Genomic DNA, 26,191 nt, shown 5'->3' on the forward strand with positions numbered 1-26,191 from the left:
AAAAGCTCATCGATCCATTGTTGTCGATATTAATTACTATTTATTCAATTTTTTTATTTTTTTATTAAAAATTAATTTAACCGCATGTAAATCCGAACCGAATAAGACTGCTTCAGACATGCATGACATCATAGTTATAAAATTTCCATGTATAATATACTATATATAATATTGTCGATGAGGTCCCACGTCCATGTTCGAGAACGTGACCGCTCACATCACGACAAACAAAGTCAGTCGAGAAGGTTCCGCGAAACTTCGCGCGGTAGCACATTCCGCATGAGACTTTTAAGCCTAAGCAGCTCTTGTGCTGCTTAGGCTTAAAAGTGTATGAATAATTTATATGAAGTATTTTCCAACTACCGTTGGATCCGCAGCCTTCTGCCATCTGATGTTTCTACAAAGAAAATGACTCAGAAAATAGTACATTTAAAATAAAGAAACATTCAACCCCTTATTTGGAGCGAGGGGCCTATCTAAATAACTTCAACTTTATCGTTTCTGTAAGCATTTCGTAGATTTAAATGTTAGAACTAACATGCAATGATAGACTTCAAATAAAAAGCAATTCTTATTAGCATTTCATTGAATCGAATATTCTAGCGTCATAATAATGTCACGCCTATTAATGACATGATGGGATATAATAAAAGATAAATCATGGTCACAAGATTTGGGACACAAAGTTGTCAATTTGTGAATTTTCTTTTATAATTATATTTGGTTCGATCGTCATGCTCACTAGCAGAGCAGTATTGGCTTAAGTGTCAACGCGAGAGTACTACACCGCTGGCCGACTCGATAAAAAGAAAGGAAATAAGTATGAGAGGGATGTAGCGCGTCACGACTCAAGGTACGGTACGTTTTCTCTCTCTTTTTTGCTCTGTTTCATGTCGACAGCAACAGGCGCCAGCAACGATCCTATACGCACCGAGGGCGATGGAGGCGCCGCCGGCTTACTTGCTGCCGAGGCAGACAATCTTGGGGAGCACGGCGGCTTCCCGTGGATGCGGGTGTTGGTGCTCGCTATCCTCACCTACAACTTCCTGCTGGCCTTGTACCGATCCACGGACGACCCCGGGAATGCCGCCTTCGTCGTCGCATCGTACGCGGACTTGATCTCGCTCTTCTACTGCCTCCGCCTCTTCGAGAGAACCCCCGAGGCGGCAGTCCAGATGAGGAAGAACCTCAAGAAGGCGGTGTGGTGCCTCTCAGCTTTGCTCGTAGCCATGTTCAGCTACCGCGTGGCCGCCGTCATGCCACCGGCCGTGGCGGTCATCGTCTGGTGCATGGCGGGGTTCACTGTCTCCGGCGGCTTCTGCGCACTGTTCGTCTTCGACAGCGATGGTTACGGCGACACGGATGGCTGTGAAAAGAAGTACTTGACGGCATGATGCGGGCTCTTGAGGTGAAGTCTCGGTAATGCTGTTTAATCCCTTTGAGCATATTATATTTCTGTGTGTTCTACACTGTACAGTATACATGTCGTTTGGATAACCGAAACTAATACAGAGTAATGAAGTGTTTTTGCTTTTTCTTCTGATCTATATGTTTCAGTAGAAGCTGATTGCTTTCAAATTTACAGAAACTGACCATTTACCCTCCAACGATCGGTGCACCGAATGAATGACATGAGAAAACTAGTTCAGATGGTCGCAGATGAGCCCCCAAATCAAAAGACTACAGAAGACACGTGCACCGAATTGACGTGCACGTGAGACCTAACTTGCACTCTCAGAACAGAGCTGAATAGAACAAATGATGTGCTACACGCGGACGTTATATAGACCAAATGATGTCTGGACCAGAGAAATATGAGTAGACGGGATCGGGCGTTTTCCTCCTCTTCTCTTCACCAAATTCTACTCTCTCTCTCTCTCTCTCTCTCTCTCTAGACCTAACTTGGACTCTCAGAACAGAGCTGAATAGACCAAATGATGTGCTATACTCGGAGGTTATATAGATCAAATGATGCCGGGACCAGAGAAATAAGATGAGTAGACGGGATCGGGCCTTTTCCCCCTCTTCTCTTCTTCACCAAATTCTACCCTCTCTCTCTCATGTTCATAACTTCCTATTTCTTCCTTTTTCCTATGTTCAGCACTTCCTATTCTCCCCATTTCCGCCCAAAATATTAGCACTTTTACTAATATATTTAATGCCAAGGAACGATTGTGCAGTTTTTTTATGAAGCTTATGAGAGAGTAAAGAATACTATTTTGACCCAAAAAACACGAAAATGTTTTGGCTTCATCATGAGTTATCTGAATAAACCCAGCTATACACCATATACACTACCAATATGGTAACAGCTCGAAACCTGACCAGTAAATGTGCAACCTCGACTGAGATGGACATTCCAGTTCAGTTAGGTCAGCTTGGTCGTGTTTTTCCAGCTATTGAAAATTAAATACAAAAGAAACCAGAGATTATGTTAGAAAAGAAAAAACAGGTGGCCCACCAGCGAACAAAACCAAGGGTCTCAGACGCTCCTAACAAGCCTAATATCAATCCGGTTAACTATTTAGATATTAAAAGGCACAGATCAATACTGCTTGTAGCATGTGACTTGACAGCAGAGTCAAACAAGCTAAAAAATCAATTGTTGTGAAACAAAGGATCAACAAGCAACAAAATGAAATCCTTGTGTCTCCTGTTGACGAATATGCCCACAGTAATGGCTAAAAAGCCTTCCTATGGACCCTGATTGTATCTCCTGTAGACTACTATGCCCACAATAATATGCCCACAGTATGCCCATAAAATTGACTTCAGGGAAAAAAAAAATCCGTCAACAATGAGAGACCATGTCAAGAAAGTAGAATGGGCAAAGGGAGTAGAACATGTTGATGTTCAAGATGATGATAAATAACACAAGTGAACCATAAATCAGGCATGCACATAATGATTCAGTTTTATGAATAGCATCCACCACAAGCTAATACGTATGAAAGTTCAGTTGAAGTTATTGGATGGTACCTGCAAAATTATGTGAGATATACTGTAAAATTGTATGCATGAAAAATGTGTGCATCTGGCATACTTTGTTTCTGGTGTATATAGCATGTGTTGGTGGTGATATCTGTGGGGAAGTCCAATGTATCAGGAAAGGCTCTTGATAATTATCCACACAGACTGATGTTCCCAAGAACTTGTACAAAACATAAAAATGCCCAGTGTTGCAGGATAATCTGATTTCCAGTTCCTCCCGGTTGGATGAAGAGAGCACCATTTGTCTTGTAGGAACCACTATAATTTGAATGTCTCATGGTACAGGATTTCCTTTTAAGAAGCTTTTGCACATACCAATTACTCTGTCAGATCATCTATCACCAACATAATCCTTTAACATTTTTTAATCTGTTAGCAGCTATCTGCACAGCAAATGGTTCCACCAAATTAAAAAGCTCCAAACTGCACATCTGAGATTCAACAGACAAGATCCACCTCTACTTTGAAGCTTACCTACGATGTCATAATTAAGACAAATCATGGTCCTATGAGCACAACTACTAGCCATGGCATAGAGGCTGCCAAACAAATGTGCTTGCACATTACAACTGCTATTTGTTTCACAGTGATGGTTGTGAATCCAAATCACTGGAACCACCCATCAGCAATTACTAACAATGGTCCTGCAGCAATTGATAAGAAAAGATCAAGTGACCACTGGATATCCATTTGAATAGTTTGTTAGTCCTTAACTTTCCACACCAAACTGTATGATGCTCTCCTGCCAAATAGATTATGATGGCATGTGGTGTAAGATGAACAGAAAAAGGCACCTCAGTTCAAAACACTGCTTTTGGCCAGTTAATTGATACTCAACTTATAGATTTAGTAGCTGCTGCTGGTGATGCTTCAGCAAGCATCCAATGACAAGATTCACTTGAACATGGTGCTCGATGGCAGTAATTCTCTGGATACAATTTCATTGATGATACATGTAGAAAAATCCTGAAAACTAATTTGTTCGGCCATGTGCATCCAGTTTGAATCCACAAAATCTGATCCACAGGTTTAAGTTTGTACTTCCCAATAAATATATAAACTGATTTCCCACATATTATTCAGTAGAAAACATGTAAACTAACCAACAGTAAATCACAGAAAACAGTTCTCTAGTTGATGTTCATTTGGATCTAGAAGACGTGATAAATGCACACACTTGACCATCTAAAAATAACCACAAGGAATATTGACAATGGTAAATCACAGAAATCAGTTCTTCAGATGACATTCATTTGAATGTTGAGGACATGAAAAGTGCACATTGCTGGCCTTATCATAGAAACCACAAGGAACTTTCATATCATATTCTGCTTCACCAAGTCTTAGATACATAAATGCTACTATCATCCCACAACATCATCAGGGCTATCTTGATCAATAGAAACACTATCTGAATCCCTACCCAACCTCACCATCCTCAGAAGAAATTTATCTTTTGGCAAACCATTTCCTGAAGTATTCCATAATATGCTCAATATTTCTTGGGACAACTGGATGAATTCTTTACACTTAAAGCAGCAAAGCTTATCCTATATCAAAACGTAAGCTGGATCGTTTAACTCTGCATGAAAATCCAAACCAGCAGTAACATTTAACACTCCAATCTTTGGCAAACCAGTTCCTGAAGTATTCCATAATATGCTCAATATTTCTTGGGACAACTGGATGAATTCTTTACACTTAAAGCAGCAAAACTTATCCTATATCAAAACGTAAGCTGGATCGTTTAACTCTGCATGAAAATCCAAACCAGCAGTAACATTTAACACTCCAATCTTTGATGGATGATGCAAATATTTGGGAGGATACATCCCATCCTCATGAGGATACATCTTGCCCACAGCCAATTCTGGAACATGATGAGAAAAAGACCGTGAGCCACTTGAAACCAGACCGATAAACTATGCTCTAGCGGCTAGTCTGATGGAAATGAAGTTTTTGAAATTTTCTTGAAATGTAGAACTTTGCCATGCTGATGGATTTCCCTATAGCATAATAATTTGCATATAGAAAAGTTCAGTCACTACCGGGAGCCTTTAGAAGTCATATATGTAAGATCTGTCTGCCACCAGCAAACTTAATAAACCTGCTTCATTCTGGAAAAAGGACTGCACTGATAAATATACACTTGTGATCATTAAATATGAAAAATATCTTTTTCGAGTGAGGGTTCAATACATTCATTGTTACCACCCAAATTCAAGTGCATATATTGTATGTTAGGTCTGCCACAGCCTCTAAACATATTAATGGCATGCCAGGAAACACCAACGAATCTTGAATACAAGCTGATTTTACATCTAATTGACAAACTCCCACCGTTGACAGCTAGCATTCTCAATTATCATAAGATGCAGTATAGCCATTCTTTTAAAACAAAAATTAGGACCTATCTTTCAACTGTGAGCAAATTATATGGCCTTTAAAATCTTTCATGGTACATGGTTTATAGGCCAAGAACTGTGGCAGGCAATCATGAGTAAGAATTAATTATCTTCACTGCATAACTTTGAGAACAAGAACAAACAAACAGTAAATTAATTTCCAGTCTTAACCATCTAATTAATTAGCTAAGTAGACCAAGAAAAAAAAGATTCCTCCTGTTTGTCCTGCTCTCACAGAGCAACAATGTTCATCCATGCATGTCTTAATTTCTAGTTATGTTGCAGTCTATGCGTCACTAATATCTTCTCACATAGAAATAATGTTCCTCCATGCATGTCTTAATTTCTACTGTGGTGCACTCATATGTGTCACTAATATCTTCTGGTTATATATTACCATCCAATCTTCAACCAAAGCAGGCTATAACCCATGACCTGAAATTCTTTTGTGTGATTTTCAATGTTTATAGTGGTTAATCCTTGACTCGTAGAAATAAGATATGGAATTCTCTTCACATAGACATGGACATAGGAATTCTCTGTCCAATTAAAGCAATCATAACAAAAGGTATCTGCAGCACCATAAAAAAGGTTCAGAGTCAGGAACTTTGAAGAGACCAATTCAAAAGCAGGCTTCAGATCGTGTTACCGAATATGAATGTCAATATTCAGTCACTATCTCAGTATCTGCTCAAATGTTATTTCAGATCTATCAAGCACTAGTCTTCTATCATTCTATGAACTCTCAAAGAATCATCTGAACTAAGGTCTTAGAAAAACTAAATTGCTAAATAATAAAATTTCAACATAGTAAGCTGTAAATTTTTAATATCAATTCATAATTTTTCTATTCCAAAACCTAAATGATGATACTTTTATTTATATTATCCTTTTCTAAAGAAACATTTTAATCATAGCTTTCTCTTTGTTGAGCAACCATTTTAGGCCTAACTTACATAGAAGGTTTTGGCCTCTCTGGTATCTTATATCTTACAATTTCTAAATGATGATATTTTTATTTATATTTTCCTTTTCTAAAGCAGCATTTTCATCATAACTTTCTCTTTCTTGAGCAACCATTTTAAGCCAAACTTACATAGAGGGTTTTGGCCTCTCTGGTATCTTATATCACAATTTCTGTCACAATTCCACATATCTTAAACCTCCCTTTCCTGTGTCATCCCTCTGTACAGGTGAAAGCCGCGACTGCATTTGTGGATATTATTCTGAAGCCCCACAGCATATATGCTTGTCACAATCTAAACGGAAGCAGAAATGACTCGGCAAGGAACCCCACTTCTCAAGGTGCACTAGGTCACGGCAAATAGAACTGGATTGGAACGAAGTGCTGCATAATTTTGTCTCAGCAGAGAGTCATTCACCTATGCGATCTAATTCTTTTGTAAATGTGCGACATATGCCTCACCTCATATTGATTTCCAAAGTTCCCTAGTTGAGAACTAAAATTGATATGAAAAGGCAAGCGGAAATTCCATCCAAGCAATAACCTAAATGTTATCAGAATTTGGAATAGAAAAATTCTGCACAACCCTAACAAACATGTTCAAGAAAAAATAACGTAACCTGTTCGTACAAGCCAGACAGGCGTGATGACAACGACGGCGGCCAAGGCGGTGTTGCCTTGGAAAGGATCAGCGCCCTTCTCCATCTCGAGCTCCTTGACGACCCTGACGGATGTCTGTCCCTCGGAAGAGTACCCCAAGCCAAAATCGCCGCTTCTCGCTGCCCTTATCCTATGGATTCACCTGAATCCCAAGAAATTTGTGTGTCATACTACAAGAGTAGATTTCGGAGCAACAGATAAGCGTTAGCAGGAGTTTGGCAAGGAAAAGGTACCTTTTTCCTATGTTCCTCGGCGCCACGGCGAAGAAGCCGCCGGAATCGACGATGGCTTGCCTCTCCCTTTTCTCCTTGCCCTTCCCACGCGACGATGGATATATAAAAATATATATAAACTGCAATAGTGCAAGAGCTTCTTCCTCTTCCTTTATCTTTTTTTTTAATTAATTGTTTAATTTTGTCTTCTTTTATTTTTTTTTATGAACTTTGATATGCTGATCGATTCATCCCACTCTTTATGTTTTTTTTGCATATTTAGCTGTTTCGAAGGAAAAAAATACATATATATTTTCTTGGAATTACATGTATACTAATTGACTGGTTTCATATCCATTTTCTTAATTTATTTTTTATTCAAATATTACGTGGCATTCCTATAGGATACTCTAATCACTAAAGAAGTCACTTTGGAGACTTGCCTTTGTGGTGTAACTTAATTGACGACCAGTGTGGCCAAGGTTGCAATAAAATCGTCATAAGCTGGTGCAAACCACCTCAGAAAGTCAAAATGTCATAGGTCAAAAGTCAAATTCAAAGTAAAAATGGGCCACCCACCATAGTGGGGATTGTGAACACAACCTATTGCATGGCAAGCAAAATTCTCTCAGCGCCTTCCTCTTCGCTTCCAACTCACCATCACATGGGAAAAGTTTCACAGATTTTTTGGGGTTCAGAAATGCATTGGTCAGAGGTGTGATGTTCCGTTTAGCCCTTAAAGTGCTTCTCGAACTTAACCCTATGGATGTTCTGCAGTGGACATCAATTCTCTTTGCAGGAACCTGTGAGGAAGCCGTCTCTCATAGACTGCGTTGGAGAATTTGATAGATGGTTTAATTCCTTGTAAAGTTTTTATCAATTCCGAAAGAACATATCTATCTTCCTTTTTCTTTTTTTTGGTTTCAGATTTCAATCTTTAGATTTATTGTATATAAGTGGTGTACTTGAAAAGTTGGCTTAGCTAAATGTTTGATTCACACTAAACCCTTGATACGTCAAACTTCCAAGTATCGGCAGAAGTGATCTTGCGAGGAAGTGAATGCTCACTTCCCCTTCTTTGTGGAAAACGAGGCATTGCCTCGATTCATTTCATAAGAGATGAAATGATCAGAAAGGACACACGAGGAATCCAGAGAAACTTATACTGCGCATATTCATAATGTAACAGGTGTGCGTCGACAATAGCAAGAAAGCGCGATTTGAGGCACAAATCTTGGAACTAAAGTTGGTCCAGTGACTGAGACGACGAACCAATGTACTGCTCACTGTTCCAAGAAGGGGAAAAGAAGATAGTAGAAAGCACTGCAGAAGTACTTCTTTGCTCGCTAGTGACGGCCAACTCCATTGGTGGGGTGGAGCAGCAGCATGCAGAGGTCAGGAATCTGGAGGCACTTGGCAGCCAGCAACATAATATCGACCGGAGACGCTGTCTTGGGTTGTGTAGTAGACGACGCCAGGGCTCATGTGGTTGTGGATCCCTTCGTATGTTGTTATCACGTAGCTGGGATCTTCTCTGTCTCTTTCCACCCTCTTCTTCACCGAGCAACCCTCTGTGGAGCACCGATAGTAGTTCCTGCTTTGCCCAGTGCTGAAGTTAGTCAACCGATGATATACTTCGTAACCAGTAAGTTCTAGCAGTGTAATTGCGTTTGATCTCGATCTCCTAACAAACATGCAGCTAGCTGTTCTTGCAGCTTTCTGATGATCCATGAACAAGATCTATATGACCATCACATGGATCCATTTGCATGATTCTTAATCTCAGAACTATTGGCAGCAAAATCATTGTGATCACAACCTCTCACCAGGGAGAGGGAGATCATGCTCTCGCATCCAGGACAATGGGGGTTGGCATAAGCATAGCATTAAAACATTCTTAATGAAGCAAAACTCGGATCCTCCACATAACAATTTCGGAAACAATCACTTGGCATACCTGGGGTTGGGGCTGTTCTTCACTGATTTCTTCCCGTACTTCCTCCACTTGAATCCGTCGTTGAGGACCTCCACCTCTGACTTCATTCTGAATGCAATCCTAGATGTCTCTTCCCTTCTTTCTCCTTCCACACCAGTGTTCCTGTGTTTCCAAGGCATTCCCCAGATTAAGCAACGGCCAACTTGAGAGAATATACTGCGCATGAATTCTAGTGGTGCAATGGAAAGAAGAAGGAATTGAACACCATATTCACCTGGCATTCACAGTCATGTCGCCGCTGTTGATGGTGATGTTGCTCAGGTTGCTATTCTGGTCATTGCTGCGGCCGCCATCTACCATCGGAGGAACTACTGGCGGCTCAGGACCGAAGGAGGACGGCGCGAACTCGGCCTGATCAAACATGATGAAGTCGGAGAGATCAAACGCTGGCGCCGCTGCGTCGGCGTGGAGCGGTGTGCTGTTGGAGGAGCTGCTACCCTGGCTTCGGGAGGGGAAGTGGGCCATGTTACCGGCTTTGGCATGAAATGGAACTCCGACTGCCGCCATGATCTACGAGAATTCACCTTCTTATATATTTATAGCAACGTATAAAACAGCAAAACATAGGCGCTTAATGACATACAATTGGGAGTGAGTTTGCAGTATCCATTAGTACCTTCCCACTGAGCTTCCTTCGCCTAAGTTCCTTTCCACTGAGCTGCCTTGCTCAAGCTGGAAGCTTCCAAGTGGCTGCTTCACTGCCCTCCAATCTCCATTCACCTCCGCAGCGTGCTGCACTTGCGCGCAGACTTGGGTCGTTCGTCTTCGCACGACTCAAGGATCAGCTGCAAGGACAATGCATGAAATGTTTTCTGGCCATTATCTCAGAACCTGACATCTGTCATGAGCTGACCATGTGTCACCGCCGGGGTCCGTTAGTCAAACCGCCGAAAAAAAGGCATCTCGAAGAAGTGAAGGGTGTTTCTGGGAATCATTTAGGAAAGGAAAGCCTTATCAGTTATAATAAATCTCTTTCTTGATGTCATGACTTCAAACAGTTTAAGAGTAGGCTGCCACTGTTTAATCTCTCATTTTTCGTTGTATGCTACGGCGGCGCGGGTACCGGATCTTTGGACGTGGCCCCGCAAATTTGATCTTTGCTGCAATGAAAGTGGCGCTCACATGAGTTTTGTAGCCATCAGATAATGATTTGGTAGCGACGATCACATGTATCCCGAAGAAAGCCAGCCGCCTGTGGCCGTCCATTCAGCTGAGGTAAGAGAGCATCATTCTGCTTGCATCATGAAGTTGCAAGGATTGGCACAGAAGGCAACCTGCTCCACAGAAACCGATCAGAGGCTGCAAGGACATCCAAGCATGTCTTCCTTTCATCTCCAGCCTTCGACCATTCAGCTTAGATATCATCTTCAACAGTTATGGTCCACGAGTGCCTCTTTTGGCACCAGGAATGCAAAAGCAGCTCCATCAGAAGTTATGTATACAATCTGTTCCATCAAGGCTTCCTTATCCAAAAGCATGGCGCATTAGCTGGTGATGCACCTAATTCCAAGTTACTAGTGTATTCAACTAGGAACCTTGACATCAGAGAGATCAATTGACAGGATGCTTAATTATGTGGCTTGAAAACTACTGAGGTGAAGAAGGGTATGTGATCACATCCTTATCTTTGTTGGAGGTGACATCGAGAGTACACTTCAACTGAGTTAGTCGAACAGCATCCTTAGGATCTTCTTCTCCCGTTGTGCATCCAGAAGCATGGATCGGAGCTCCCTCAGCCGCCAAGAAGCTTCCACGCATGGAGGAGTCCCCTCCAGATATGACACGCCGCCTCTGATCCTGGGAAATGGTCACAGTCAAGAACCTGTCTTCTCGGAAGGTCACCATGGAATTACTTCGAAAGGGGAAAAGCGTTGACTATGGTTGTCTGATTGCGTGCTTCTTGACTGTACCGATCCTCTCTATGACTGAATGTAGAGGCCAACAGAGAGAGGTCATGCAGAAGGAAGTGAAAAACGTCCCTCTCCTTCTTCTCTCAGGAAACCACTGGGAAGATGCAGTCCTGAGCAAAAAAGTCTCCTCTTGTTCCTCGAGAGAAAGAGAGGGGAACGGGGAACATATTGTCTTTTGCTACCCAGTAGGATGCTGGATAGAACATCATTGTGATAAGTCAACGTTTGTCACCCTTCGTGCTCCCGAGCTAAACAAAACATCACGATGAAGTATGCTTGCATGGCTGCATCCAAGAAAGTTCCCCGTGCGCGCTGAGGTACGAAGGTTCCTACTGCGAGGTAATCATGTCCCGTAGTGTCATATAAATAGATGAATCAAGTTCGTAGTTTTCTCCCTTTGAACGCCATGCATGGGAGAGAGGGAGAACACCACACGATAGGCAATACCATATAATTCCACTGCCTTCGATCTTAAACTGCTCCGAGCTCACACCACTGCGTGCGTAGCTTACAAATATTACTAATTATATTGTTTAATATGAAACTTTGACTAGTCGAAATATTATAAATTAAATATCAAGAACACAAGAACTCCTCTCACCCCAATGTGTCTTCATCATTAATTAAGTTTTAATTAAATAATAATATATTCATAAGATATAATATGAGTCTTTATACACTATTAAATTAAGGTATTACAATTGCTTAACGAGTTTTATAAGTTGTGACAGTTTCATTATGTAAATAATTCTGAACATGAACGGTAAAACTATTCACTAAATATCTCTTGCCCTAAGTGTGGTTTGAAATGTGAGATAGGGGTAAAAATCCGAATCAGATTTATCCCAAAAAAATAAAATACACCCAAATAATTTGAAGCTGAATTGCATAATGTTACTGAATTGCATCGTGCACGGTCCTGATCACCTTAGCGATCGTCCTGCTCGAATAATGTTGCTGTTAATTATAGATTATCTTATGTATTTAGCTATCACTATACTTTAAAAAAATTATATTGATATTTCTATAATTATGAAAGTAAAATATCTAGATCTATTTATCTTAATATCATTAGTTTTCTCATCGAAAATATAAAAATAAAAAGTAAAAAATAATTTTAATGTTCTAATTGATGGTGACGAACAGTGTCAGTGGTGATAAATGACGGTGCCATTGGGGGTCGAGGATGACTCTTATGGATGTAGAGAGCAATGACGAGAGATGAGAGTCGTTTTGTATTTTCATCTGCATCGACGCCAACATAGTTGTCGACGGTCCTTTTCGTCTTCTTTGCATTTGCATTAGCATCAATGTAATGATCCAACAATGAAAGGATCACCAATGCAAATGGAGAAAAACGAAAAGACTGCTTGGTAACTACGTCAGTATTGACGCAAATATAGAGCGATTTTTATCTTTCGGCATCGCTCTCTTTATCTACAATACCCATTGGCGATCCAGTGACATTATTGTTTAGTACCATCGATGTCATCTATCGTTATCAACTGAAATATTAAAATTTTTTATTATTTATTTTTATATTTTTATTGGTAAATCGTTAGAATAAATAGACATAGATTACTTAGAAATAAATATAAAAAAAGAAAAAAAGAAGAATATGTTGATTAATTAACGCGACATTCCGGACCTGTGGTCGATGCAGTAACGAACTCATCCCTTCTCCCACCATGGCCTGGCAGAGGAAAGCCTTCCTCGTCGGCGGCAGAGGGTTAAGATCTCCTCCCAACTGCTGCTGCTTCTTCTTCTTCTTCCCATTTTTATCTCTCTTTGCTTGCTCCAATTCTTGTTTGGGGTCGTTTGGTTTCCTAGGGTTCGCCCTCTAACTCTTATTTTGTTTCTTTTGCGTTGATCTTTTAATGTGGGGAAAACGTCATTGATGAATCGGCATCCTTGAAAGTTTCTTGTGACTCTACTTTCAATTCCTCTCTGCCACTTTGTTAATTTGATGAGCTGTTCCAGTAGCTACTTAGATACGTTCTTTTCGTGTTGCTAGTATCGTCGTGAGTGTTTTTGTTTCGATTTTAATTATTTGGACCTGTTGTGAAACTGGATGAGATATTCAAAACATTTGATTGTCTATTCCTTTCTTGGCTTGATTTGTTGATCTCTGTTTTACAGTGTGGATATTGGTTATGTTGCAATCTTTTTGTTTTTTGATGCATCTGTCCTGTTCGATCAGTTGCACTGGCTTGTTGGCACTTGGCCAGGGAATAACATTTTCTCTGTTTAGTATTCCTTTGACGATACCATTAGATTCGTACTCGAGGAGTTCACTGAGCAGTATAAGGCTACATCTATTCCTGATTATGTCGAGAAGATAATTGAAGTCAGTGACAGACATGTGACCTTTCAGGTGGTCTCACTAGAGTCTTTACCTCTTCTACTTTGATATTTTAGGAATTTTCGTTTTAAAATTTGTGCAAATTTTAGCCGTTTTCTTTTGTGGATCTGGAATACTGCAGGACTGGAAAGGTTTCAAAACTATGGTCGTGCATTATATAGAGGGGCCAACTGCTGCATCTTGGTCTATGATGTCAATGTTGGTAGAACGTTTAACACTCTTGATGACTGGCATGATGAAGTTCTCAGGAAGGTATATAGTGCCATGGCCTTGTTTTTATGCCTTTTTTGCTTTACTTTTAATTTTGCTAAACCTTGCCCATGACAATGCTCTTGGAATGCTTCTTTTAAATCCTCTCATGATCATTAAATGACCTTATTTGATTTGTTTGTAGAACGAACTCCGAAATGGCTCTGTTTTACTTACTCTGTGAGGTTCAAAAGTTCGAATCGAATCTGGTAGAAATAGAAGTTACTTACTAAGCATAACAATCTTTTTGAATGATAGAACTAATTTTCTATGCATGTATCTGCATATTCATCTAAGAGGTACATTATGGTGACTCTTTATTGACACTTGATATTTTGCACAGTGGCTTGAATGGTCATGCATTTGTCTATGGATCATTTAACTTGTTTAGTGAACATTTAGGTTTATGTTTGTCATGGTTATTTTTCATGCATGCTCATTAGTCGTGACAATACTTTTTTGAGTTATGAGCCGAGTCTCTTTGCTTCGAAGGTGCCTGATTCTGGACCTTCTATGTATCATATTGGTTTAGTTTTTCATGAAAAAGGTGTTGTTCACTTTCTCACTTTCCCCAGGTGCTGTCCATAGTTAATCAAACTTGTAGAGCTAGAATAGCCTGGATTTAAGATTTGGATTTCCATTTGGTTCCCATCTTTGTCACCATGAAGATACATAGAAATTGAATGACTCTTAGGCAAATGAAAGTGATTGACTACCTAAGACTTCCTCTTAATTTTACCTCATCATGTTGTTAAATTTCAAAAATCCTGAAACTAAATCTGTTTTTTTTAGCTTCAAATGTTGGGACGATTATGTGCAATGTAATTGCTCAAGCTATCATTAAAATGAAAATCAGAATATTTGGATACCAAACTCTGGTGAGGTGATGGTATCCCCACTGCTCAGATGTCATGTGGCACATGATATTGTTGGATTTTGTGTATGCCTTTTGTTTTCTTTTTATGAAAAATTTCCTGTTTTACAGTTTCTTTGAAGCTTTAGCTTCTAAGATTCATTTACTTCTAAAATGAAAGGAATGAAAATGTTACAAGTAAAAAGACGCAAATTTTTTAGACTTCTGATTCTTCTTTACAGAACATGTGGATATAGTTCCGTTGGCTTTTTTTTTTTTGCATTTGTTTTCTTCTGTTTAGTATCTTAATGGAAAGTTGTACATAATTAAATAATCATATAAGGCATATCAACATTGAGGAAAAATAAAATAGTGTGACAACTTGATACTGTTGACTATAACCATGATCAAGGTTGCTGCTCTTTTGTTTAGTTTTACATGTTTTGAGAGAACAACTGCAGATCAAATATTTGAGGTGGCTGCCCATCCAGGAGGCTTGGTATTATCTGCCTGATATGTCTCACCACCTCTTATCAGATAGTCTAGGTCTTTAATTTACCTGTATATATAACATAATGATTATAGTTTCTTTTTACTATTTCTTGGATCTCAGTGTGGCTTAAGATACTCATACAGATATTGTACCATGTATCGAATCTTTATTTTGACAATGGTGTATGATTCTCTCACTTGTTGATAAATGCTTCTGTAGTTCTTGGCTTTTCATATTTCATGACATTTTGACTCATAGCTCTATCATCTTCGTTTATTGCTGACAAGAAATTCAACTGAAAAACCAATGAAATAAAAAAAGACTTCCTTTTTGTTGTTAAAGGTGCATGGGGTAATATTTGTGTCATGGAATCCATGACTTGCTTTTTGTCAAAAGGTCTTCCCTCTTATATGTATAATGTGACTCAAATTTCCAGGTCTTCTCATATTTAAAAAATAAAATTATGGGTACAATAAGCTTGATTTTTTCTGCTGAAAGGCCTCATGGAGACAAAAAGATGTCCCTTCCACTTTTTAATCAGGCTTGCCTTCAAATAAGCTTGAATTAGTGACCCCTGAGGTGCTTATATAGTTCTTAGTCATCATAGAAAAAAAATATACCAAAAAAAGTAACATTCTGGTTAAGTGGATATTTGTCATAGTTATGCTCTGAGATTACACATGAACGGATGGACTTGAATCTCTCTTAGTTAGATTTTTCATGCTTCTTTATAGTGTATGGTTTGTTTGTTTAAGGCTTTAAAAAGTTTTTTAATTCATATTATATTCTGTACCTTATGATTCTGCAGGCTAGCCTACTAGATCAGACAGACCTTTCATTTTAATTGGAAACAAGATTGATGTAGATGGTAGAAAGAGTGGTATATTGGATGCTCAATTCAGTTCTTTATAGAGATTTGATTAATTTTGTTTTCCAAATCTTCCATTCTTCTGTTTGTTTGTTTTTTCCCTAATATCATGCAGGTTTCCATGAAGAGAGCTGAAGAATGGTGTGCTTCCGGTGGCAATATACCTTACTTTGAAACCTTTGTAAAAGATGATTACAATGTCGATGCTGCTTTTCACCATGTTGCTCAACTTGTTCTACATTCTGATCTGCCCAAGTCAGTATTCTCAGTTACTAGTCTGCATTTGTCATAGTGGTGAACTTTGATCTCATCATTATTACTTCTTCTTGTTACATGTTTTTTTGTTGATTCACTAGAGTTTATACTTTTTAGAATACTTATGAAATCCTTTCTAAGATTGAATGTAACACCATAATTAGTCTTACATCGAAACTGATAACTTCAGCATAAGCATTTTGAGCTAACAGATCAATTATCCCATCAAGTCGGGTCGTTTTGACTCCGATACCAATTGTCATGACCTAGCCTGATAGGATAACTAGTATGTTAACTTCGTTGAGCTCAAACTACCGTATCAAAATGCTTAAGCTGAAGTTACTAGTAGTATACTCATCAGATTTTTATAAGTCAATTTTAGTCATAGCCCACTTTTGATATGGGACTAATCGGGGTGTTAGATTGAATGTACTAGCCATGCCACTTCTTCTTTAGCTATACATTGCTAATTTCCTACAATGTAATGATAGATCCTTGTATGTGGTGAGTGACTTTTGATAGTTAACAAAGCTGGACCTGCATAAGCCTATGCAGCTTGTCTTGAAGACATTATGAAGACAGTCTGGAATGTTATCAAGGTGAGTACTTTAACAGAGACAAATCAGTGTAATGAAAGGAATAATACTTAAACAACTACAAAAAAAGTGAAATCTGTTTAAGTACTTCAACAGAGACAAACAAACATGGGATGGACATTGATACTCATTTTGGAACCTACTTGGGTATAGAATGATCTTCTGTTACGATAACAGCACTATTTTTTGCGAAGTTTATTGTTTTGCAATTATTGCTTGTGTTTCCAATCTAAACCGGCTATTGAATCAAATCTAAGTTTCTACAAGCTATGAATGCTTTGGAAATGAGATTTCTCACGATGTTTAATATTGTAGATACAATCGAAGGCATTTAGGCATTAGATGATATACACATGATTGCTATGGGGTTGTCATGCGATTGAACTAGTGATAAATCAATGACTTCCTTTTAGAGAATTCTACAAGAAACTGATATATTTTTCATTGTTATTCTGGTAGACTGTATATCCTGATGTCCTATCCAATCTACATATCCTGAGATGTACTTCTAAATAGTTGTTCAGCTTAATGTTTGTTTCAGAAGATAGTCTGTCTGAATATTTATTAAATAGTCTCTTATTTATTTATTGATCTTCCATAAACTACCATCTTCCTTTTTAAGCTTGATCATTTTCTGATGCTCACCATTGTTTTATAGCATCTTTACATATTTGCCACTCGAAACTTTCAAAATATGATATTATGCATCACAGATTTTCAAATACATAGTGGCATTATAAAATCATTGTTTGGTCATCTATATTATCGGGTTGAGTGGCAAATATGCTTGGAATATTTGTTTGGTGGATGTAAATGTTAACTAATGATATAAATTAGGTTGGACTGTAACCAATAATATATCTAGAACATGTACCTCATAAAGCTGGAACTAATATTTGAAGTATTTCTATTTATGTATATGATAAATGTGAACAAAAGGTATAAAAGGAAGTCATTGACAGTTAAAAAATGACATATGTGATCAAATATTAATTTTTTAGTGGGTGAATTTATGTATTTTTAAAGAATGTGATAATAAATATTGTAGTATGAAAATTTTGAGCAGACAATATGTAAAAGAAGCGTATTCTATTTTGCTCAAAGTATCTTAGGAAAATCCAGAAGCATTGGAGGATGTTTTTTCCATGTGATGATGAACTAAATAATGTTGCCAAATGCCAGATTCAAAAGCTAATATTTTCCCTGATTTTGAGCACAATTTGACTGTTTCATAAATCTTAATCTATCGGCAGAACAATTCCAGATCCTGCTTCACATTCAGAGCAAAGCAGTTGTTTTTACTAGGGTGAGCTGCTGCAGATTCAGCTTTAACTAACATCTTGCTCTGCTGATTAATTGGGATCTTGATACTTCATTCATGATTTTGGCCATTTGCATTGGCTGCTATGCCCATATGAATACTATATGCTGCGTCTAGTTTGTGATACATGCTTCCTTGGCTCTTGTACAATGTCTTTTGCAAGATCTATAGGGAAAGCCACCTGCCACAAAAGACAACTGGGAGCCGCCAATAGAACAAATCCATTTCTTGTTTATTAAATTGCATACCTTTTCTGTTTGGCAGTAACATGAGTGACACTAAACCAGTAAAAATTTATAAAATAGTTCTGTATAATCCTATAGAATTTCATTATGATCAGGCAAGAAACTAATATATGATGTGGAAATATTCAGCGAGTTTCACAGAACCATAAATATTAGACAACCAGAATTTTCTTGATTATTTCAGGGAAAATTTTGTCCTCAATATTTATAGAAAAAATAACATTGTCTAATTGAATCTCATAAATAATTTAAGAAATCGATAATAAATTGGTCCCTTTGGCAACTTATATTGTTCTTCATCAGGTAAAATCCATCATAACGAATCTTCACCTCAGTTTTGTTACTAAATGTACAGCTAATTTACAGATTCACCAGTTTTCCTTGTCTTAATAGACTGATGAATTCCTGATATATGTTGTTAAACAGTTGCATAGTTCTGCACCTGAAAACTGTATGAGTACATGATGTAGCTCACTGTTCTTAGAGATGGCTCCTACTGGAAAGACTTATAAGCTTCCGAGCTGTGATAGTTATTCTGAGGGTTTACAGTTGAAAATCAAATTGCCATGTCGTTGGCAACAATTCTTCTGCATTTACTCAGATTCCAGTTTCATCATTTCCAGAAATTCCATCATGCAAAACTAAAACTCTAACCATGCATCATTTATCCATGCCTTGTAACTGACATTTTATTTAATTTGAAGATTTGTGCACCTTTTTTCTTATCCTTTTATTCTTTCAAGAATTTATCTTATGATTTATGCTTAAAGGAGATTGGACCAAATGGCGATCCTTTTTCAATGTACTTATAAGGTTTTTCTGGTAGTCATATAATGAACCCATTTATTTGGCATCTGAAATCTAAACTTCACCCCTTTGAAGGAATAATTGTGGTTTTGTTAGATATCTTGGATATATCGATTATGCGGCAATCTTCTTCGGCGTCATAGGCAAGGTGGACATTGTAGTAGTAGTTCCATCAGCAGGTTCGGCAACAGCTGCAAGAGTGGAAGCAAGTGGTATTGGAGCTCTTGGAGAAGCAGCAACCCATGGCTGGTGGCAGAAAAGGTATGGGAATAGATGCTCCTGTTGCTGTTGCTGATCGCTTTAAAAGAGGATTTCCACAAGATTCTTCATCAAGAACAACATTTGTAATCGATAACATTAAGGACTGAAATTTGTTATGATCTTTCAATTTTCATGGCTATCTACTATTTTCTTCCCTGCTACAAATTCCTTCTGGTTACTCCAATCTCCGGTTTTCTCGGAGGGAAAAGTAAATTGGCCAATGCCTATGCTTGAACATTGTACTGTTCATGATTTTAGGAGAATTATTCTACACAATGAACAGAAATATTAGTGATGATTCGGATTCAATAGTGTTCTCAGCTAATAATACAACACTAAGTCCGTTGGTGTGAAATTTTCTTACATAAAAATAAGAAAACCTTGTTGTTTAATTAAATTCCATCTGCTTTTATAGCTAATAAATTGTGGTAGAAGAGCAGACACTGCACAATTTCTCAATTACCTGTTCTTGAAAGACCTGCAAATTTTATGTGTCTAGCTACAACTGGAATTTCCATATTACTTATTATTATTGGTATTGTTATCATTACTGTCACTATTATGATTATTATTATCATCATTATTACTTATTAGTTATCATTATCGTTACCATCAATATCATCAACAAACTTGATTCTTTGCAGTCGATGACTCATCCCAGACCGTTCGATCCAGATGATCCGAACTCATCAACCCTTCGGATTCAATCCCCGATCATCAACCGTTGCGTACATCGTGCACGGCCCTGATCGCCCGTGACGACTTAAAGCGTGGGCGGGCTTATGGTGTTACTAATTGTTAGGAAAGAATAAAGAAAAAGCATAGAACAAGTATAGTTAGTTGATCAGTTAACTAACGTAACAGAACCCCAAGCAGCTGCTATAAAATGGATTGCCCCCCTTCGCTTTGGTTTCTTTCTTTGTTTTGTTTTGTTGTGTGTGGTGATTGCTTTCCGGTCGATCCCTTCTCCCGTCATGGCCTCCGGCAGCGACACCACGCTCAAGATCATCATCCTCGGCAACAGAGGGTAAGGGGCTTCTCCCACTTATTCTTCTTCCCATCTTGATCTCTCTTATGTTTGTTCTACTTCGGATGTTGCGTTTGGTTCGTTCGGTTCTCTAGGGTTCTTTCCCCTTTCTTTCTTGGTCGTCCTCTAATTCGTCTTTGTTTCATTTGCTTTAATCTTTAGTGTGGGCAAAACGTCATTGATCAATCGGTATCCTTGACAGTTTCCTGCGGGGCGCTAGATTCAATTCCTTCTGCCAGCTTACTTGCTTGTGCAGGCAATGTGGAACCGAAGGAGGTCAATTTTGGTAAATATTGCTGAACTGTTCCATTAGATAATTAAGGTCTATCTATTATTAGTTTTCTTTGTTGTGGGTTTCAGTGAGATGTTCAAAATCCTTTCACCTCTGCACATCTTAAGCAGCAATTTAAGGTTCTTCATTTGTGCTTGTTATATATTTCGATATAGGTGACTCATAAAGTGTAATTATTCCCTTGTTGGAGTGGTCTATCATGATCTCTGTTTCAAAGTGTTGAGGGCGTGAGTTGCCGGTATACTCTGTATATAATAGTTTTGCTGGTTGGCATGGGGACAGTGTTCAATCTCTGTTTAGTGGTTTATTGACCTCACCATTAGATATGTGCACAAGAAGTTCCACGAGCAGTATGTGGCCACTTATGGTGCTCTTTTTGTTACCAAGGAAATTCTAATTGGTGACGCACCTGTGACCTTACAGGTGAGCTCTTATTCAAATCATTCACCCTGATATTCTTATTTGCTATTTTTCTTCCCATTACTCCATTATTTTTAAGTTTAGGTACTTTCTTTTGTAGATCTGGGATACTGCAGGACAGGACAGGTTTCAAAGTTTTTGTACCCCATTCTATAGATTGGCCGACTGCTGCATTTTGCTCTATGATGTCAATGTTGGAAAGTCATTTGACACTCTTGATTCCTGGCATGATGCACTTTTTAACCAGGTATGTTGCTTCAATCTTAGTATGTTTGAAGAAACCAACATTACTCCAATATGTTGCTCATCCCACCAAAAATTGGCTTCAAGATATTTGGAGATCTTTTCAAAAATTTGCTTTCCATTATAAAGCATGACAACCCTAATTTGTGCAATTATGCTCTTTGCCAGCGGGGGGATTTTTTGAGGTGGTTGATAGCAGGTCCATAAAGAACATGAGAAATTTGTTACTCGGTTTTATGTTTTTACTTATTATTTTTTGCTTTCAATACTACATGTCTTCTGATAGTTGGTAAGGGTGCATAAAGAACAAATCAAAACATCTCTTTTTTTGTTTGTTTGGACATTGTTCTGTTGCATCAAATTTATTTTGGAAAATTTGACGCATAAAGACTACCTGCTTATGCTTTCACAAAGAACATTTTATCTATTTGCTATTTTAAATACTTTAACAGTTTATTTTGGACACACATTTTACCGTTTTATAATACTGCTCTGCTTTACCTACTATACTAATAAGTTAGTAAAGTAACTTTGGAGAACATTGACCAGATCATTCTTTATATGGTTCTTAGTTGTCTCATTTTTTTTCGTTTTCCCATGTTTTAGTGTATTATGAGGATTACATGTTTATTTGACTCATTGGCTTGGCATTTGAGCATTTTTTCATTTGGTTTCGTGTGTTTCCAGTATGACATCTGCCAAAATAAATGTTATACAAAAGCTTTTGGAAATTGCAATCTACAATATGTAGAAGGCAATTTTCTTCCCAAAGATTGTAAGAGGTAAATTGGGGTGATTCTTTGTTGCTACTTGTTAGATGATACGTTGGGCGCTGGCTTGAAATGATTATTTTTGCTTGTTCCTCATGACAATACTTCTTCAAGTGTTGAAATGAGTTTCTTTGGTTCAGAGGTGCCAGATTCTGGAACATTCATGTACCATATCTTTTAGTTTTTACCACCCTCTGGTCAGTGATAGACAATATTGAACGAATAGGATGCCTCTTTTTCACTTTCTCTACAGGTGCACTCTGTAGCAGATACAACCTATAGAGCAAAAGTAACCATTACCATTCTGAACAGATATGGGAAATTAATGGTCCTTAGGGAAAATGATAATGACTGACAATTTAGACCTTACTTCACCTCATCAGATTGTTTAAAGATCACAAGAATCACTAGATGTGAATTATTTAGAGGATCTGATTCTTCCACAGCTGGCACACGTGTGCAATTTAGATGCTCACTCTGTGGTTGAAATGGGAATTAAAAAAATTCGAGAAACTAAAATCTGGTGAGGCTAGGGTGTCTCATTTCTCAAACGGCATGCAGAACAAAATCTTGGATTGTGTGCTTGCTTTGTGTTTTTGAATGACAAACTTTCATACTTTTTGGTTTCATTGAAGTTTTAGCTTTTAAGCTTCTTTTATTTTAACATGAAAGGAGTGAAATTGTTAAAAGTGGAACCGCGAGTTTGTGGCTTCTGAATCTTCTCTACTAAACATGCGGACATATGTACCAGATGAATCCGCAGGATAGACCACTAGATCTCCCAAAACTTCCACTCATTTTACTTGGGAACAAAGTTGACGTTGACCGTGGCAAAAGGAGGGTGGTATGGTGGAGGATAGTCAATTAAGTTCTTTATACAGCTATGACTTTTTTTTTCCTTCTCTTAATCTTCTATTTTGCTTGTTTCATATATATCATGCAGGTTAGCATTAAGAGAGCAGAAGCTTGGTGTGCATCCAAAGGCCATATACCTTACTTTGAAACCTCCGCTAAAGTCAATTTCAATGTCGATTCTGTTTTTGTCCATGCTGCTCAATTTGCTCTGAATCCTGATCTGGGCATGTAAGTACCTAGGATTAATTATATTTAACATTGTTGCTTCTCATTGTTGTATGTTTCCTTGTTGGACTTGCTACAAGTCAGTATACCTTCTAAAATTTTTATGAAACTTTTTTCAAGTTTATTTTCTTGAAGTGAATTTCCTTTTTTTTGCAAAGCATAAACATCATAGTTGTTGGAGTGGATTGAACATGCAGGCCTTGTGATACAATATGGTGAAAAGTAGATCCTTGCATGTGATAAGTGACTTCTAATAGTCAACAGAATTGGACCACATAGGCCTGTGTAGTTAATCATGAAAATACATGATTATTTTATAGATGTTGTCAAAACAAGTATTTATAGATGAATTAGCACAACGAAACAGCTAAGTGTGGAGATTCATACTTATTTTAGAACCTGTTCTGGCACAGTATGATCTTTTAACATGGTATGGTTATTATTTTTTGGAAGTTGCCTGGACCCACAAAGATTGCTTCGACTTCTAAGCTAGAATATCCATCAAATCAATTTTAAGTTTCCATAAGCTAAAAATGAATATCTTTTTATGCTTTTCAAATGGGAAACTTTCATTCTTATAATTATGACGGAATGAGTGACATATATGACGAAATGATTTTCAAATGGTATACATTATCAGAGAATGCGATGGTAAATATGGTATGCTGAAAGTTCTCAGTGGCAAATGTAAAGTCCATATATTATATTGGTTGTATTATCTTTGGTTAGAAAAAACAAGAACCTGCTTACCATGCTCAGGGAGCAATAGTTAAAGATTCACACATCTTACCATCTTATCTGCAGCACCCTTCGAGAACCCGCTTCAGACAGAGCAAGGAAGTAGATGTGCTTGTTAGGTTGAGCTGCTGCAGATTCAGGACTTCATAGTGGCTTGATCTGTTGATTGATCGGGATCTCGCATGATTCGTTCATGAATTCAGGTCTTCAGCAAGATCCGTAGGTAAAACGACCTGTCAGAAAAGAAAAGAGAAAGCGGTCGTTTTAGACGCATTTTGAAGTCAACCATTCTTGATTTTTAATATCCCAGTTGATCTCTTGATTTTTCTTTTTCCCTTTTTTTTAATATCGATCATATACTGCCTATGCAGGTGCCAACCTCATTCCACGATGTCAGATGCTCCAACGGCCCCCCTTTTTTTTCTCTGAATAAAAGTGGAACAAAAAGACTAAATAATGAGAATGACTTTTGGATTCAAAGACTAAATAATGAGAATAAAAGTGGAATAAAAAGACTAAATAAAAAGATTGACAAGGCCATACGAAGACTTTGACCAGAAGGTACATGCATAAAATAATGAGAATGACTTTGGATTCAAAGACTAAATAATGAGAATAAAAGTGGAATAAAAAGACTAAATAAAAAGATTGTCAAGGCCATACGAAGACTTTGACCAAAATGAGAATGACTTTGGATTCAAAAATAAAAAAAGTAGGCTTACTAAATATTTTATATTTTTATCTATTCGGAAGAGGCCTACGCATGTTGTCTTGTCAATCTTTGAAGACAAATGGAAAAAAGAGGATGGACTCAGTTATATTTATTGTAAAAGAGGATGGACGGTGAGATCGAAGTCATCATTCATCATAATCATAAATTTTCTTTTCATCTTTACCATTAATTATGACGAGAAGAGGAAGATAATCATAAATTTAATTCTCATCTTCTAAGGTATAAAAAGAGATTCATTTGAAACTATTCAAATTACTAACTTACAATTGAAGGGACCAAGTTGGGAGACCCCTCTCGATCTCAATCTTTATATAGGTGGTATCTCGGGCGTATGATATTTATACCTTGGGAGCACGACATTTGCACCTCGGGAGCATGACATTTCTACTTTGGAAGCATCTCAAACATTCTTATGCACACGATTCTAGACTATATTGAACTGACCAAAAGATCAACGATATTTTTTCCTAACATTTTTTAGCTAGAAAAAGGGCCTGATGTTACGGTAATGTCCATCTACCAACCCTCTCAACGAATACTCGAGTGAGGAGGCACTACCCTTAACTTGTAATAATTTCGCTCAGGGAGCAACAATCACCCTTTCCATATGTGGATGCATCCACCTCGACGCAAATGCTAATACGATATAGACAACTGTTCAATGACCCGAGCCTCTCACCCTCAGGAGCGACCTTGAGTTACCTGCTCGTCCCTATTGAGGTGTTCCTAAACGTTATACAATAGGTGCAAATGTTAATGGGCATGATGCAAGCTGATATTCTACTCTTGCCCCAACTAGCTCAACAAGTGACGTTACTAACTCAACTAGCACCACCGACACTAATGTCCAACTGGAGACCCCAACAAGATAAAAGGGGATAGCAAAGCGATATCATGCCCCTATTTATGGATAAGATATCCTTGTTCAACTGACAATCCTCCTCGATGGCAGAGGTTGAGGACATCAATTGTGATGGCCTACTTGGCCACTATAACCTCGAAGCCAATGCCAAATAAGGACTCTAAAGGCGACGACGATAGCAAGTCCATCACCCTCGGCCATCTCTTCATCCTACACCCCTCGAGCTAATGCCAACAAAGACTCTAGAGACAATAACAAGTCCATCACCCTTGATACGTGAATTGAAAAAACTTGATCCGCACAAAGATAAATCTATTATGGTAGAGGTAGAAGGCCAAATATGCTTGAGACGTGTGAGTTAAGAAAACTCGACTTGCGCCAAGATAAATCCGTTATAACTAAGGTGCAAGGCCAAATATACCCAAGACGCATGAGTCGTAAAAACTCAACCTGTACCAAGATAAATCCACTACAGTAGAGTTACAAGGCCAAATGCACCCACAACGCATGAGTCGAGAGTAACTGATCTACGTGAAGAAAAATCTACTACAATAAAGGAGCAAGGCCAAATGCGCTCA

At 38.1% G+C, this 26,191-nt stretch overlaps 3 protein-coding genes and 1 long non-coding RNA gene across 23 annotated transcripts; 2 read left to right on the forward strand and 2 right to left on the reverse strand.

The window, feature by feature from the left end:
• Window positions 1-816: 816 nt before the first annotated feature.
• On the forward strand, window positions 817-2,188 carry LOC135585715 (uncharacterized). Of its 2 annotated transcripts, none has more exons than XM_065140792.1 (2): window positions 817-1,419; window positions 1,586-2,188. In XM_065140792.1, the coding sequence occupies exon 1, from the start codon at window positions 891-893 to the stop codon at window positions 1,392-1,394; it is 504 nt and encodes a 167-aa protein (XP_064996864.1). In that variant the 5' UTR covers window positions 817-890; the 3' UTR covers window positions 1,395-1,419; window positions 1,586-2,188. The 2 variants fall into 2 exon arrangements, with proteins under 2 accessions (XP_064996864.1, XP_009393638.2); XM_009395363.3 differs by having other exon boundaries at window positions 817-1,408.
• On the reverse strand, window positions 871-7,481 carry LOC103979281 (uncharacterized). 9 transcript variants are annotated; one of them, XR_010494680.1, is made up of 4 exons: window positions 7,254-7,481; window positions 6,981-7,162; window positions 5,040-5,108; window positions 871-4,861 (listed from the first exon to the last, which is right to left on the reverse strand). It is a non-coding gene; the product is annotated as an uncharacterized LOC103979281 (long non-coding RNA). The 9 variants fall into 9 exon arrangements; XR_010494679.1 differs by having other exon boundaries at window positions 871-5,108; window positions 6,991-7,162; window positions 7,254-7,475; XR_001977314.2 differs by having other exon boundaries at window positions 871-5,120; window positions 6,991-7,162; window positions 7,254-7,475.
• A 900-nt stretch (window positions 7,482-8,381) lies between these two features.
• LOC135632471 (probable WRKY transcription factor 50) lies at window positions 8,382-9,952 on the reverse strand. The gene is made up of 4 exons (XM_065141072.1): window positions 9,845-9,952; window positions 9,443-9,738; window positions 9,190-9,330; window positions 8,382-8,826 (listed from the first exon to the last, which is right to left on the reverse strand). The coding sequence occupies exons 2-4, from the start codon at window positions 9,733-9,735 to the stop codon at window positions 8,628-8,630; spliced, it is 633 nt and encodes a 210-aa protein (XP_064997144.1). The 5' UTR covers window positions 9,736-9,738; window positions 9,845-9,952; the 3' UTR covers window positions 8,382-8,627.
• A 2,803-nt stretch (window positions 9,953-12,755) lies between these two features.
• On the forward strand, window positions 12,756-24,254 carry LOC135586245 (uncharacterized). 11 transcript variants are annotated; one of them, XR_010495121.1, is made up of 11 exons: window positions 12,756-13,512; window positions 13,622-13,752; window positions 15,904-16,218; window positions 18,068-18,120; window positions 19,284-19,448; window positions 20,093-20,475; window positions 20,638-20,761; window positions 20,923-21,190; window positions 21,288-23,044; window positions 23,144-23,283; window positions 24,085-24,254. XR_010495121.1 is itself a non-coding variant. In XM_065143625.1 (11 exons), the coding sequence occupies exons 3-6, from the start codon at window positions 15,961-15,963 to the stop codon at window positions 20,097-20,099; spliced, it is 327 nt and encodes a 108-aa protein (XP_064999697.1). In that variant the 5' UTR covers window positions 12,764-13,512; window positions 13,622-13,752; window positions 15,904-15,960; the 3' UTR covers window positions 20,100-20,475; window positions 20,638-20,761; window positions 20,923-21,190; window positions 21,288-23,044; window positions 23,144-23,283; window positions 24,085-24,254. The 11 variants fall into 11 exon arrangements, 4 of the variants coding, with proteins under 4 accessions (XP_064999701.1, XP_064999698.1, XP_064999699.1 ...); XM_065143625.1 differs by lacking the exon at window positions 18,068-18,120 and having other exon boundaries at window positions 12,764-13,512; window positions 15,904-15,975; window positions 16,079-16,218; XR_010495120.1 differs by having other exon boundaries at window positions 15,904-18,120; window positions 24,085-24,243.
• Window positions 24,255-26,191: the final 1,937 nt, after the last annotated feature.

The sequence above is a fragment of the Musa acuminata genome, chromosome BXJ3-3 (assembly GCF_036884655.1).
Source record: "Musa acuminata AAA Group cultivar baxijiao chromosome BXJ3-3, Cavendish_Baxijiao_AAA, whole genome shotgun sequence".
NCBI lineage: Eukaryota > Viridiplantae > Streptophyta > Magnoliopsida > Zingiberales > Musaceae > Musa > Musa acuminata.